The sequence below is a fragment of the Solanum dulcamara genome, chromosome 9, assembly GCF_947179165.1.
Source record: "Solanum dulcamara chromosome 9, daSolDulc1.2, whole genome shotgun sequence".
In the NCBI taxonomy this organism is placed as follows: Eukaryota; Viridiplantae; Streptophyta; class Magnoliopsida; order Solanales; family Solanaceae; genus Solanum; species Solanum dulcamara.
The window spans coordinates 14,406,401-14,421,972 of record NC_077245.1 but is presented as its reverse complement, the minus strand read 5'-3'; the positions used below and the strand labels follow the sequence as shown (position 1 = coordinate 14,421,972).

General features: G+C 35.2%; 2 protein-coding genes across 2 annotated transcripts; both read left to right on the top strand.

Annotated features, from left to right (window-relative positions):
• Positions 1–155: 155 nt before the first annotated feature.
• LOC129904468 (B3 domain-containing protein REM8-like) lies at positions 156–2,394 on the top strand. Its single transcript, XM_055980035.1, has 4 exons — positions 156–354; positions 442–757; positions 1,340–1,449; positions 1,580–2,394. Exons 1-4 carry the CDS (start codon positions 277–279, stop codon positions 1,835–1,837), a joined length of 762 nt encoding a protein of 253 aa, XP_055836010.1. The 5' UTR covers positions 156–276; the 3' UTR covers positions 1,838–2,394.
• A 3,408-nt stretch (positions 2,395–5,802) lies between these two features.
• Positions 5,803–7,193, top strand: LOC129903555 (uncharacterized). The gene is made up of 3 exons (XM_055979105.1): positions 5,803–5,869; positions 6,779–6,867; positions 6,954–7,193. The coding sequence occupies exons 1-3, from the start codon at positions 5,803–5,805 to the stop codon at positions 7,191–7,193; spliced, it is 396 nt and encodes a 131-aa protein (XP_055835080.1).
• Positions 7,194–15,572: the final 8,379 nt, after the last annotated feature.

Below are 15,572 nucleotides of genomic sequence, written 5' to 3'. Positions count from 1 at the left end.
GAGAGAGAGAGTTATTAAAACAAGAAAAAATGACTTGATATATTCTTTAATTTTGTTCATAAAGTTGACTTATATATAAATAATTCATTTAGTTATATATTTGATTTTTTATTCAACAATTAATTTAAATGATAGAAATATATATATGAACACCTTTTTCCCTTAAAACAATTCCAGACGGAACCCTGGGGCAAAATCTGTGATAAAAGAAACAAATTGCTCAGTCCACCTCTACATCCATTACTCCGACGAATTCAGAGTTGTTATCCCTTAACAATGCCATCTTCTTCTCATGAACTTCCCATTAGCAGACGTTTCTTCAAGGTCATGGTGCCTGGTTTCCACTCTAAATTTGTAAGATTTCCAATTAATGGTGTTTTTGCTAGTATCAATTTTACTTCTTTTTTTTCCAATCTTTGTTCAATTCACCTGTTATTGCAGACAATTCCACCAGCTTTTTGTCCGAAGCTAAAAGGGGATAAATCAGAAAAGGGGACTATAATAAAGGGCAAGGATACATGGAATGTTGAAATCGGTCGATCCAAGAAGGGTAAAATCTCGTTTGATAAGGGTTGGGAAGAATTTGTGCAAAATTATAACTTAAGAGTTGGAGATTTTGCTGTGTTTGAGTACTTGGGTAACATGAATTTCACTGTTACCCTTGTTGATTCAACTGGTTCTGATAAAAAGTTGTTGGAAAATGGCCAACAACTACCTTCCCAGGAGAAAAAGGTGAAATCTACTCAGTGCGGAATAGGTAATTTCCCTAAAATTGTTATTTTTCCTGTATTGGTGTATAAAACTCAAAAAGAAAACTTAACTTAAAAGAAACCCTCTTCTTTTGTAAGCCAGATTCTTTTGCTTCGCTTCCCTACAGTTGAATCTAATATTCCTAAGCTGAATTTGGATATAGACAAAGATTTAATTGTCAATTATAATTTAAAAATGTGTGTTATGAACAGATATGTTGTCTAATTTAGGGACATATCTGTCACGGAAAACATGCTTGTAGTTGTACTGGAGGAAATATGCTGTTGAGACAAACTTCTACTAATTTCCTGATTTGTTTTGATTAGCAATGATTACTAATCTATCAGCTATATACTATTGCTAAGTATACTTTAACTTGGTATAATTTTTTTAGTACTATTATGGCAATCAATCTTGTCAAAAAAAAAGAAGGTACTATTATGGCAATCAATAAAGTTTCATCTTTTGTAACATTGTTAAAGCCGTGTCTATGATGAGTATTTCAGTAAAATGGAAAGGAGGGTAATCTAGAGGAGTGGTCCAATGTACATTTCATTTGGGTTTGATGCTCTATTTCTTACTTTTGTAGAGAAAAGGAAACTTGAGGGAGATCAACCTCACTACCAATGCATGAAAGGAAGTTCTGAGTTTACGGCAAGAATAAAAGAATATAATGTGAGAAAACGTTCTCCTTATATGGTGAGCTTTTAACTCTTCTTTTCTTTTACCCAAACCTTTGACAACATAAACAATGAATTTTTTTATTGTATTGTCTAAACATATCCAATATGATCTTTTCCTAAATTTCTTTAATGTGCTCTTATGACAGCATATACCCACAGAATTTTGTCAGTCGAATGCACTCTTTCAGAATACAACCATAACGTTAACAGGTCCCTCGGGTAAATCATGTCCTGTGAGTCTGAGAATTTGCAATGGTGGGAAGACTTTATATGCTTGTATTACAAGAGGCTGGCATGATTTCTTTTCAAGCAACAAGCTAAAAGTAGGAGATGTTTGCATCTTCCAACTTGATCGCTCAAAAAGCGACTCAAGTTCCATTGCCATCGATGTTCGTGTTGTGTAGGCTGCAGACTTTTCTTTTATCTTTATTCTTTTGATTTTTTACTAGTTAGTGTTACCTTGTAAACATATTACATTAGGTATTGGTTTACATATTTGATTGGCTGATCAACAACAAGTTGTACTCTAGCTGCTGCAGAGTAATTAGGCAGTGTGTTATTTGTTGAGAAGCAAAAATGCTGATGAATAAGTTGCTTCAAGAAAATAAACTTAGAGGCAACTCAAGCCAGAAGGAGAGACTGAAGGCCATTCCAACCTCCATTTAATGGACAATATGGGAAGAAAGGAACAAAAGATGCTTTGACGATAAAACAAGTCATATCCAGAAGATAATTTTGAAGTGTTTGGTACTTTTGTATTTCTGGTGTAAAGAGACATGTGTAGAAGATCATGATTCAATTTTTGATGTTTTAGACTCCTTCTAGATGATAGAGGAGCTGTAAGCTTGGTCTCTTTACAGTCCTGTAATTATGGATGATTATACAGTCTTTGTATAATCTTTCTATTTATATAAGATATGTGACCTGTTTCAAAATATATAAATAAATAATGAGTACCATATATCGTTTACAAGCAGTTATTTAGTGAATGATGATGGTAGTTCGAAGCTATCCATAGTGTCTAGCTATCTTGTCATTTTTCCTGCCCAATAATGTCCTTTTGTCAATTACTTTTTCAAATTGGGAAAGATGACATTCAGCTGATATCCATGCCTAAAGCAGTTCTAGTTGGAGTTCAAACTCCTACAGTGATTGTTGACTCGTTATGCCTGTGGTCTGTAGAGGGTATTGAGAAGTTCCGGACAATTTAAACGCATTGCACCCTATCCTAACTGAATGCCATGTTATAAAGTTCGGCTTAGAGCTTGCTCTCATTCAATATGCCAATGACATAAGCTCTGAAGCTCATGTTGAGGTCAGTATTGTTCTACTTTTTCATGGGAAATTTCATTTAGTCTTCTTGACTTTGTTATATCATCCTTCATATTTTCCTAATTAGATCTTGCACTTCTCTTATTGGGTACCTGCAACTTACTGTAAAATATTTTGTCAAGACAGCCCACAAGGCTTTGGTTTGGTAGACCCTCTAGGGGAGTGGCTTCGGGTATAGATAGGGTTAAATCTGCAGGGGTCATGCAAATACATAGGCCCCTTCTCTTCTCTTTTGGATAAATGGGGTGGTTTAAAAGGCACTTTCTGATCTACTTTTTTTCTTAAGTCACAGTCATGTCTTGCCCCCCAGTATAGTGGCTGCTTCCATCTTTTTACTACCAGTTGCATTCTTTTGTGTAGGTTATGAGGAAAACAAAGGTAGGGATGAATATCAGTTAGAAAGCATGTTTCTTCACCATACCTACATGTATGGCGGCTGTAGCCATTGTTCATACACATGTATATGTGCTACTGGCGATAATAGGTAAGTTTGCTTTTCCTTGCATCTTCCATTTCAAGCAATGATGCATTATAAATTTAAAAATTGTAAACCATTGAGCGGATTTAGATTTTGACTGATTTATGGGCATAAAATCAAATAGCTGACAATGGCATGCTAACTGCTATGTAACCTAAGGATAGCAGAATGAGATAGCCTTTGGTCTCTATGTAATCTATATGTGTGTATGATCTATATTGAACCAAGAGACATGCTCGCTGCAGTGTTGTCTTGGAGAGCTGGAAGTATGTTCTCTAAGTGTCAGGACATGTACTATATGTAGGCTTTTAAGGAAGCTGAGTGGGTTCTTTCAGAACATCCAGGTGACTAATGAAACTGACACTGGTTCAAATTTCAGCTGATTTTAGTTCCCTAGTTGAAGTACCTTCTGATAACCATGTTACATCAACTTCATAACGAGCTTAATTCGTTATATGTACTATGGGCTGCTACCCTCAGAGACCTGGGAGTTCTGTAGAAGGAGGAAGTAGAGAGAACAACATGAAGGATGTCTTGATAAAGACTAAACGAGTCTACCCTGAAGAAACAAAAGGAGGTATTAGACTAGGAGAAATGATTAAAAGAAGAAACTTCACCCACTTATCCAAAAAAAGAAAAACTACCTCACCCTTCCTTTTAATCCTAAGTTCTGGGTAAGTTTACCATTGAAAGGAAAATAGAATTCATTCTATTCCTTTTCATTTCTTTTTAAGAATTAATACTGTTGTATTCTTCAGCATTGGGAATGCTGGCAACCATCAAATATTGTTACAAAGAAGGTAGACTCTAGCTTTACAAAGCTCCTAGAAATTATACTAACTCCTCTATTTCCTCTATACAGTTTGTGAAGTTGATCTGCTTGTAGATATTTTCACAAGTCCTTGTATATGTTACATTTGTAACAAACTCAGTACATATGACTTATATGCACCGGCTTGAGGGGGGAGTTAGGTATATAATAATGTATCAAGTGTCCCACATTGATAGGTATATGGATTGTGTAAAATCTGTATGTAAATAGATGTAAGACATTTAGTTTTTACTTCTCACGAATATGATCTCTTATTTGTCTTATACATTGTGCAGACATTGCAAGAGGGAGATATGGATAAGGCACCTTCTAGATATGGGAGCTGAATACCACTTTTATGGGTCTGACATAACTTGTTCCTTTCCAGTGAGTACATGTGTCCTTCACATTTGTAGGCACATTGAAGTGTACCATCGTTTTACGTGTTAAAGTTCTTGTAGTCATTGTCATCTGGAAATATAACAATAAACATTCACATGAAAAATATATATGCTCTTTAATGTCCTGGAGGAAATGTGGACCATATATTCCTTGAATATATAAGCAAACTGTAACATTGTTAACTATTATACATTAATTATAGGGAGATGGTCAAAAATATATCTCAATTTTTGGTTAATAGCTAGTTTTATCCTTCGTTATACTATGTGGTCATTCATACCCTTGCTGTCTACAAACTTATCACTCGTACCTCTAGTTTGACTGAAAGCCCCAAATCAAATGAAATCACCCAATTTTTAACCCCCCATTCTAATATAACTCAAACCCAATCTCAAATCGTTATGCCCAAAATAATTTTTAAATTATGAATTTTGAGTAAAAACAGAAAGTGGCTAATAAATTGATGACATATGGTCTTTTTCCCCAAATAATTACAAAAACAAGATTTAACCAATTAAAAATAATTTGCAGAAGCCACCTCTCCCCCTTTTTTGATTCTCTTCTCCAGATTACCCCTTTTGCAGAAACAACCCCATCCCTTTTGTCTTCTCCATCATATACCAAATCCTCTCTATATCTGCGCCCTATAGAATATTTTTTTATATAAAAAGTTCACTATCACTTTCTTCTTAGCCAATAAGTAGCTCTAGAATCCATCAAAAATTAAATTTAATCTCCTGCAAACATTAAATTCTTCCCAGAAAGAATCTCATGAATATTTCAATATTTAAATTTTAAAATAGGTCTATTTCAAAATTTCTAAAACATTCTGCAACATTTTGTTGTAACTATTTCATTCACCGTGGATAGAGTTTAAGTTTGTTGTAACTATTTTCATTCAATGAGTGTATCATATTCACTATGTCATGTAAGCAAAAAGTGTCAAAATGACATAACGAGATCAGACATAAGGTGTTTAAATTGACTAAACCCTAGTTGAGGTGTCTAATTGAAATTTTGTTCCTTTAAAGTATCAAGAGCCAAGATCCTATTTTTTGCTCTCCTACCCTCCATAAATGGAAGACACTCCTTGAGTTGTCAACGTAGATACCAACATTGGCGTGACAATCGTTCAATTTGATCTGGCATCCCAATTGCCTATCAAAATACATCATTTCAATATGGAAGGCGCAATTTTTCATGCTTATGCATGGTCATGATCTATATGACCATCTGGAGGGCTCTACTCCTTCCCCATCTCGCACTATCACAATTGTACAGTTTCTAATGCCAATCTTGCATTTTCTCTTTGGTTTCGTCAAGATCAATTTATTCAAAATGCACTTATGGCATCTGTTGATCCAACAATTACCACAACTATTGCAGCTGCTAATTCAGAAAAAACTGCCTGGGGTACATTGCACACAACTTATGCGAACAAGTCCAAGATCAGAATTTTTAGTTTGCGTGATCGACTTACGCACCTGACAAAAGACTCCAAATCAGTCATCAAATATTTATAAAATATTCGATCTATTTCTGACGAACTCTCTTATTGGAATGTATGCGTCCACTGTCACTTAGGGACCAGGTCCTTAAACAAAATAATCAAGAAACGAATAGCTAATGCAATTAATGAACAAGACAAGATTTTACACTTCTTGCTCAAGGGAGAAACAACCACAACCTGTTCCACAGAATTTTCCAACCAATCTTCACTAAAGTGCAAGAGCAAAGCTATCTATTACAACCTATTGTAACTAGATACTAACCATCTTCACCCCTTTGCTTGCAACAACTCTATCACAAGACTTCGAGCCTAAGCAATATGACTATTACCCACCACCCCAACTCACTCTAGTTGACGTAGACTTTCAACACTCCAATCAAGGCTAACTCTAGCAATAACTCGAAAACTAAGCAATAAGACTATTGCCTACTACACAACCACCCCTAGGTTAATGTAGACTTTTCTAACCACTTCAAAGCTAACTCTAGTAATGAAGTCACAATTACACAATATAGAGAGAAGTAATCAATATTCCTTTATATGATAGGAACTGATTTTACAAAGTTTAGCACACTAGACTCAACATTACAACAAAGCAACAACCTAAAAACTATTCTTCAATAGTAGCTCGATCAGGTCCCTTACTACCTTGAGGAAGTTATTCTTTTTTTTTTAGCACACACAACTTTTTGCCTTTTGCCTTGTAAATGTGATGTGTAGAACTGAGTTGTTTCATGTCCTAAAGATAGTATTTAGCATATGGACAAAATAACCTAGTATCTTCTGATTGGCTAGACGTCTCTGTCCTTCAGCTGCAGCCTACCAGGTGGTGGCAACTTTTACGGCTGGTCTCTATTTGATCTGTGATACACATCATTCATGGGACCAGGTCTCTGATCAGGTTCCATGATTTGTTGATGCATCAAAACTTGAATTATAATATCTATACTGTTGGTGCCAGTTATCAACTCTGAACTTATTGTTAAGATCCTGAGTGGTTTAGATCCAACGTTTTATGACATCTCTGCTACGATCCGTGCTCGTGACTCCACTATTATTTATGAAGAACTCTACGAAAAGTTACTGGATCATGAGCTTTTCCTTCGCCATGAAGAGTTCAAGAAAGCTCCCAACCAGATTACTGATGCAACTGCTACATCCAATAATTTTGGTCATTCCAACTCTCGGAATACTCATTGCCCCAATAATAGCAATGGAAATCAATAGTGGAGGTCCAATAATTATTTTACTACACCCAATCAAAGGCAATCTTCGACTACCACCAAATTTTATGATGGTGTTTGCTGCCAATTATTCAACAAATCAGGTCATATTACAAGTGTTTGTAGATTCAAATCTCACAATTGTTTGAGGCAAAGGTCAACTATGTTTCAGAATTGCAGGGATAAAAAAAATCTTTGGATTGTCGACTTTGAAATATCTCATTATATTACTGTTGAACCTCACAACTTACAAGCATAAAATGGAATGGAGCACGCTCCATGGGTGATGGTAACAAAATCACAATAACTGACACTGGTTCAACTCATTTACATCCATCAAATAATGATTTCAAACTTGAGCTACCAATAAGCCTTTAGGCAGGCAGCGGAATTGATAAATGTCGTCTCTAATACTCTATGTACATTATCACTAAATGCAATTTACTTTTAGTTTTAAAATTTTATCAAGATAATCTAACCTCTATTGAATTTTTTTCTTTTTTATTTTTGTGTGAAGGACCTGAATATGTGAACTCTTTTACGATCGGAGTATAGGTGGTCTTTATGAGTGGCCAGCTTCACCTTCGTTGCCTTCACCAAAAGCACATGTTGTCTATACCAATTCTTCCTTTATTCTCACTTGACATCGTCGATTGGGTCATTCGCATGCAAGAGTTTTAAATTTTGTTTTAAATAAATTCTCGCTTTCTTGTTCGGGGGAAAAAATCAGTTTGTAATTCTTGTTCCTTAAATAAAGCTCACCGGCATTCCTTTCAACAACTTACGTTATCAAATACAAAGCCGTTTCAAATTATCTTCAGTGATTTGTGGGACCTTCTCCAGTGTTATCAATTGATCAAAAACTACATTACTACATTTTTGTTGACCAATAAACTAAATACATTTGGCTTTATACCTTGAAAAATAAAAGTGAGGTTAAAGAATTTTTCAAAAAACTTTCAAATTTTAATAGAATGTCATTTCAATACAAAAGTTCTTTCTATATATACTGATGGTGGTGGAAAGTATAAAAGTCTTGATTCATACCTAAACTCTCAAGGTATTGAACACCTTTTAGCTCCTCCATACACCCCTCAACAAGTTGCTCTTGTTGAACTAAGACATAGACATATTGTTGAAACGGCAAGAACATTACTCCATGAAGCTTCGCTTCCACAAACTGTTTGTTCCTTTGCCTATCAACATGCGGTTTACCTAATCAATCGCTTACCTACCTCACTTTTTCAAAATGAATCACCTTTTTAAATATTATTTGATAAAAATTCAGATTATGCGCAATTAAAAAAATTTAGGGTGCATGTGTTATTCATGACTCAAATCATACCCGAAGAATAAATTAGAGCTGAGATCAACGCCTTATGTTTATTTGGCGTTTTTGTCAAATTATCATTGTCATCAATGTTTTGGTTCTAATTCTTTAATAATATACTTGTCTCGGGATGTCAAATTTTTTGAAAGTGTTTCTCCTTTTCAGAATATTTTTTCAAAGCTTTCCTTTAATTTTAAAACACTTGCGTGGAAAGACCTGGTTGAACCTAATCAGGAAAGATCTCCTATGTTTTTTCCAGCACCTTGTACATATTTACTGCCCTCCATTATTTTACCCAATGTAGATACCATCAGGCACACACATGATATCGTCTCCTTCGGCGGTATTGTGATTCCAGGTACTTCTCCTCCACTTTCTTCTCTCTTCCTGATGCCCAATCTTCTCCCCCTTTATCATCCTCAATTGTTATCCCAAGAACTTCAATTGAATCTTACCTCTCACATTCATTACTTCCAGTATCCTCTTCATCACCTCAACTGTCATCAACATCCAATCCACAACCACCAAAACCTCATATTCAATTTGTTTACTCTCGTCGATCCACTCAAATGGCACAACAGAACACATCTGCTCCACCTTTTCCCAACCCACAAACTTTTCCTCTGCTTCTAAATCGAGTTATTACTTGTTCGCAACATAATGGTCATGAATCAAAACAAATTTTGATTACATGGCTCAAATCACACTTACATTCACTCTCATCACCTCCTACCAAATAAACAAACACATAGAGTGAAATAATGCTATGAAATTTAAGTTTGGTGCACTACGTAAAAATCAAACGTGGGAATTGGTGCCACACGATCCGTCTAAAAAAGCAAAAGTCTGAAGGTTCTAGTGATCGCTATAAAGCTAGATTAGTCGCAAAAGGGTTTATCTAACGTCTCAGTGTTGTTTTTGATGACACGTTCAGTCATGTAGTCAAACCTACTATTGTTCGTGTGGTCCTCTTCATTATCATCAAATTTGATTGGCCTCTCCGTCAACTTGACGTTAATAATGCATTTCTTCAAGGAAGTTTGGACGAAGAGGTTTATATGGCACAATCTTAGGGATTTGAAGATAAAAATTATCCAACTCAAATTTGTCATCTTCATAAAGTAACGGACTCAAACAAGCTCCCAGAGCGTGTTATAATGAACCTAAGAATCATTTTCTCCTATTGGGCTTCATCAAATTCGAGTTTGACAAATCGCTCTATAGCTATCATCGTTATCGTGCCACTGTTTGCCTATTGTTATATATGGATGGCATTCCCATTACTGGTAGCAACACTTGAGTTGTTAATCAGGTTATTTCTTCTCTTCCTGCTTATTTTTCTGTAAAAGATCTTGGCAATCTCACCTACTTTCTAGGTGTTGAAGTCATTACAAGTACAAATGGTATTTTATGTCATAGAGTAATTATATTGCGTGAGGAGAATATGACTGATTGCAAACCTTTTAAAACTCCAATGAGTGTTATTGAAGTACTTAAGATAAATAATAGTGGATTATCAATGGATGCACCCAGATATAGAAGAGTAATCGGGAAGCTCCAATATTTATCCTTCACTAATCCCGACATTTGTTTTCAGTACTCAAACTTTCATAATTTATGCAAATTCCCTCAGAGACTCACTGGAAAGCTACCAAATGACAGGGGACTGCTCATTTTTGTTTACGTTTGATGTGCCATAATTTTCTCTCTTTACATATGTACTCTGATGTGGATTGGATTGGAGACGTTAATGATCGAGCCTCCACTACTGATTATCTTTTGTTTTTTGGTCAAAATTCTGTGAGTTGGTCCTCCAAAAAGCTGTTAGGAGAGGAAGCACCACAACTAAAATTTGATATGATAATAAATAATGAAAATAAATTAAATACGAGAATTTTACATGGAAACCCCTCAAACAGATAGAGGGGGAAAACCACTAGGTAGAATGATTTTACTATGATAATATGGGAGTACACTGCTCTCAAATACAAGGAGAAAACAACAATAAACACTTCTCTCTTGTAAAAGGAATAACTTACTAAAGAGGACACTCAAGACTACAATATTTATCTTGGTATATAACTCTATTTGTGTTCTTACTCTTTTGGATTGTATTTTTGTGGGATGATCTAAATGAGGAAAAGAGGCCCTCTATTTATAGGAAAACTGAAATACGCGTTTTCGAGTAAAATACGCATTTTCTTGTCAAAAGTTGCTAAAGGAGACAATAATTTTTGAAACGCGTAAAATATGCATTTTTTTCTTGGACGTGCATATGCACCTTTCTTTTTGACTTTCTTACATTCTCCCACTTGAAGATTTAATTGAGAATCAATTAAGTTTTCACACCATCCTTTCTACTCAATTACTACAATGTTACGTGTCTGCCAGGCCAATAGAAGATCGACACCATATAAACTTGCTACTATTGATCGGCTTTGTAAACATATCTGCTAGGTTGTCATTAGTATGAATTTTCTGAATATCCACACTGTCTTCTTCCACCTTCTCACGAACAAAGTGATACTAAACTCGTATGTGTTTTTTCCTTGAATGAAATGCCGGATTCTTTGCAAGATGCAAAGCGTTTTGACTGTCACAAAACAGAGCAACCTTCTCTTGTTTGTGCCTGAGCTCCTTCAATATCATCTGCATCCATATTGCCTCTTTGCTAGCTTGTGTAGCTTCTATATATTCTGCTTCCATCATAGATGTAGCCACGATAGACTGCAGTTTTGAAACCCAGCTTACAACTCCTCTAGCAAGAGTAAACACACAACCTGTGATGGGCTTGCTTTTATCAAGATCACCTGCATAATCTGAATCAACATAACCTTTAACAATAAAGTCTGATCCTCCATAACATATTGCAACATCTGAGGTACCCTTGATATATCTCAGGATCCTCTTAACAGTATTCTAATGCTTTCTACCAGAATTAGACATGTATCGACTAACCACTCTCACTGCTTGTGCAATATCAGGTCTTGTACATACTATGTCGAACATTAAACTTCCCACTGCTGATGCATACGGTACTCGAGACATCTTCATCCTCTCATCTTCATTGCTAGGACTCATACTTGAGGATAACTTGAAATTAATAGGAAGTGGGGTAGAAATTGACTTATAGTCTTGCATCTTGAAGCGTCGCAAAATTTTCTTCAAGTAGTTCTCTTGAGAAAGCCAAATCTTCTTATTATTTCTGTCTCGATAAATTTGCATTCCTAGAATCTTGTTTACTGGTCCCAAGTCCTTTATTTCAAACTCCCTAGCCAACTGTGCCTTTAAATTTGTGAAACGATCTTTGTTGGGGCCTGCTACCAACATGTCATCAACATACAATAACAAAATAATAAAATCGTTATCACCAAATCTCTTATAATAAACACAAGGATCTGAACTATGTCTGTTGTATCCAAGGCTCATAATGAAGGAATCAAATCTCTTACACCAACACCTCGGCGTCTATTTGAGACCGTATAGAGATTTGTTCAACCTGCAAACCAAGTTCTTTTTTCCCTGTTTTTCAAAACCTTCTGATTGGAACATGTAAATTTATTCTTCAAGCTCTCCATGAAGAAATGCAGTTTTGACATCTAACTGCTCCAAGTACAAGTCAATTGTAGCACACATTGCCAAGACCACTCAAATTGTTGTGAGTCGAACCATCGGAGAAAATATCTCACTAAAGTCTATACCTTCTTTTTGAGCGAATCATTTTACCACCAATCTTGCATGATACTTCTCACTTGATCATTACCATTGCGTTTAATCTTGTAGACCTATTTGTTTCCAATGGCCTTCCTTCCTTGTGGTAATTGAACAAGATTCCATGTTTTATTTTTATGAAAAGCTTCAATTTCTTCTCGCATTGCTGCCATCCGCAGAGATGATTCTTGGCCTTTCATAGCCGTGAAAAGTTGAAGGCTCTCCATCCTCTATTAATAGACAGTATGCAACATTACCCTCCATAGAATAATTTGAGTGCCAAACTGGTTCTCTTCTCTCCCTAGTTGACCGTCGAACTTATGGAGTTTCGATCTCAGCTTGCTCTTGTTCTTCGTGCTCTGGTGCTGCTTCAGAAGAAACTAAAACTTATTCTATTTCTTCAATTTCAACTGTAATAGTCTATGATTTTTCTTTCGAAGTGCTACTTTCTTTTTCTTGTATTTTATTTTCAACAAATACAACATCCCTATTGATTACCACCTTGCGGGTAATGGGATCTCACAAGCGATACCCCTTGACTCCATCAGCATACCCTAAGAAAATGCATTTTCTGAATTTTGGATCCAACTTTGATTTTTCTTGGGTGTTGTACATAACATAAGTAGGACTTCTGAATATATGTAAGCAAGAATAATCAGTTGATTTTTCTATCCATATCTCCATTGGCGTTTTCAGATCAATTGCGGTTGATGGTGGCCTATTGATCACATAATAAGCGGTTTTGACTGCTTCTGCCCAGAATGATTTTTTCAATCCTGCAGTTGCCAACATAGCTCTTGTTCGTTCCAACAAGGTTCTGTTCATCTGCTCTGTTACTCCATTTTATTGTGGAGTATATGCCACTGTGAACCGCCTTTTAATACATTTTTTTACAAAAGTTATCAAATTCATCACCAGTGTATTCTCCTTCATTATCTGTCCTCAAACACTTGATCTTTTTATCAGATTTAAGTTCCACCCGTTCTTTGAACTCTTTGAAAATTGAAAAAGCATTTGTCTTTCTCTTGATTGAATACACCCAACTTCTCCTAGAGTAATTGTCTATAAATGACACGAAATATTTCACTCCTCCTAGGAACTTCACCGGTGCTTGCCAAACATCAGAGTGAACCAGATATAATATTTTCTTACTTTTAGCAGAGGAACTGCTAAACTTCAGTCTACATTGCTTACTGTTAACACAATGCTCACATAAGGGTAGTGAAACCTTTTTGAGCCCTGGAAGAAGCTTTTGCTCAGCAAGAATCTTCTTACCTCATTCCAACATATGACCAAGTTTACGATGCCACATCATTGTTGATTCTTCAAATGAACTTGCTGATGCGGTTGATGATTCTCCTTCTTGGTGTGTTTCCCCTTTAAGCACATATAGATTCGCAACAAGTTTTTTCGATGTCATCACTACAAGCGCTCCTTTTGATATTTTCATGATTCCACCATGAGTCTTATATGAACATCCATTATTATCTAATTGTCCCAAAGACAATAGATTCTTCCTCAAGTCTTTTACATGTCGTACCTCCTGGATGGTGCGTACCGTGCCATCATATATCTTTATTTTGATGGACCCAATACCAATAACATCCAAAGCATGATCGTCTCCCATGAACACAGATCCTTCTGACATAGGTTTATATTGATGGAACTATTCTCTCCAGGAAGTCATGTGCCATGTTGTTCATGTGTCCAAGATCCAGATATCAGTGAAATGTTTTCTGCCTTCATTATTTGATATTGCTTCACTATATAAAATATCACCATCATCCGAGGTACCTACAACATTTAATCTGATCAATTCAAACTTCAAACATCCTAACAATCTACCGTGACAATGTTGGTGCTGCGTATTTATGTGCAAATCATGTTTTTTCACAGTCGCATGAAACACATTGGGGTGGATTTCCATTTTGTCCGCAGACAACTTCAGCACAAGCAAGTTCAAGTTGTCCATATGCATGCTGCGGACAAACTAGAAGATACTCTTACCAAGGCCCTTATCAAACTAGCCTTCGAGTACCACATGTTCAAGTTAGGCGTTGTTACATGTTGCCTACCTTACGGGGGGCAGTGCATTAGATAGTGTCTACTAATTAGAGTTAGTTATTGTTGTACAAGTCTTTAGTTACTGTTGTATAAGTCTTTTAATTACTGCTTGTTTTTACTGTTTACTAAGTCTTTAGCAGGTAATTAGGATTAGCATTATCTCCCCATTTTGTGGAGATAGCTTATCATGTTGCAATTTATCTTGTACCTTTAACAACTAGCAACATCACCAACTATCAATGACACATCGTCAATCACCACACCACCATCAATTATTAACCTATAATCAATTTCATTATCACAACCACCTTCACTATATTACTGATCGTCACCATTACACTAGTTACTATAACAACAACCACCTTTATCATCATAATTATCGCCATCACCATTACTAACCACTAATACTAATCTTAACCATTTAAATACGCACCCAGATTCAGAATCTTAATTATAACGAAAATAAAATGAAGCCTAAATGTCCATGTATAATGTATAGATAACACATGCAATGTGAAGCAAACCATTAATGGAAAGAGGTTTGTGAGCAAGTGAAAATGTTCAAATGTGTTTTGACGGTTTTTACTGTAAGTGCGAGAAGCACATTTAAATCGTTTTAATTCATGTACTAGACTTATTTGAAATGAAAGATAAAATTAATGTTTTTTTATGAGTGTTCTAGATGGTTAATTAATGAAGTATAATTCATACATCTAAGTCTAGTAGTCACTTGTGAACCTATAAATACCGCTCTTGTAATGATTTATTAAGTAAAAATTAGAATAGTTCATTATGTTATGATGTGAATGTGATGTATTTATGAATAATGTTTATTTAATTTTTAATCAAGGAAGTAGATTATTCTTATTCTTCTTGAAAACAATTAAACCAATTGTACATATGTGTAAGGCTTCATTTATTATACTAGCGTATAAAATTTCATGTAATAGCACATTTGTAAATGCATACTTCTTCTTCAGTTCATTTTTGCTTATCCATAATAAATTTTGCATATTCCTTTAAAAAATAACAAATGAAATGCATATTTTTACTTAAATTATAAGAAGTGATTTGGAAAATAAATAATATATTTATTTTTTTAATATGCAAAAATAAATTATTTTTAATATAATGGACAAATAAAAATGAAGAGAAAACGTATAAGATTTAATTGGCATAATCTTCTTAGTGTAAGAAAAATTAAAGCAAACACATTTGTATGGGTAAATTCCTTAGATAGTCATCCATGTTTGGAAATTTACCCTATAATATCACTTT

Coding starts and splice junctions, on each gene's coding strand:
- LOC129903555 (XM_055979105.1), top strand. CDS start 5,803: ATGGCATCTGTTGATCCAACAATTACCACAACTATTGCAGCTGCTAAT. Junction 5,870..6,778: donor TTCAGAAAAAACTGCCTGGG/GTACATTGCACA, acceptor TCTGTCCTTCAG/CTGCAGCCTACCAGGTGGTG. Junction 6,868..6,953: donor GGGACCAGGTCTCTGATCAG/GTTCCATGATTT, acceptor CTTATTGTTAAG/ATCCTGAGTGGTTTAGATCC.
- LOC129904468 (XM_055980035.1), top strand. CDS start 277: ATGCCATCTTCTTCTCATGAACTTCCCATTAGCAGACGTTTCTTCAAG. Junction 355..441: donor CTGGTTTCCACTCTAAATTT/GTAAGATTTCCA, acceptor CTGTTATTGCAG/ACAATTCCACCAGCTTTTTG. Junction 758..1,339: donor ATCTACTCAGTGCGGAATAG/GTAATTTCCCTA, acceptor TTACTTTTGTAG/AGAAAAGGAAACTTGAGGGA.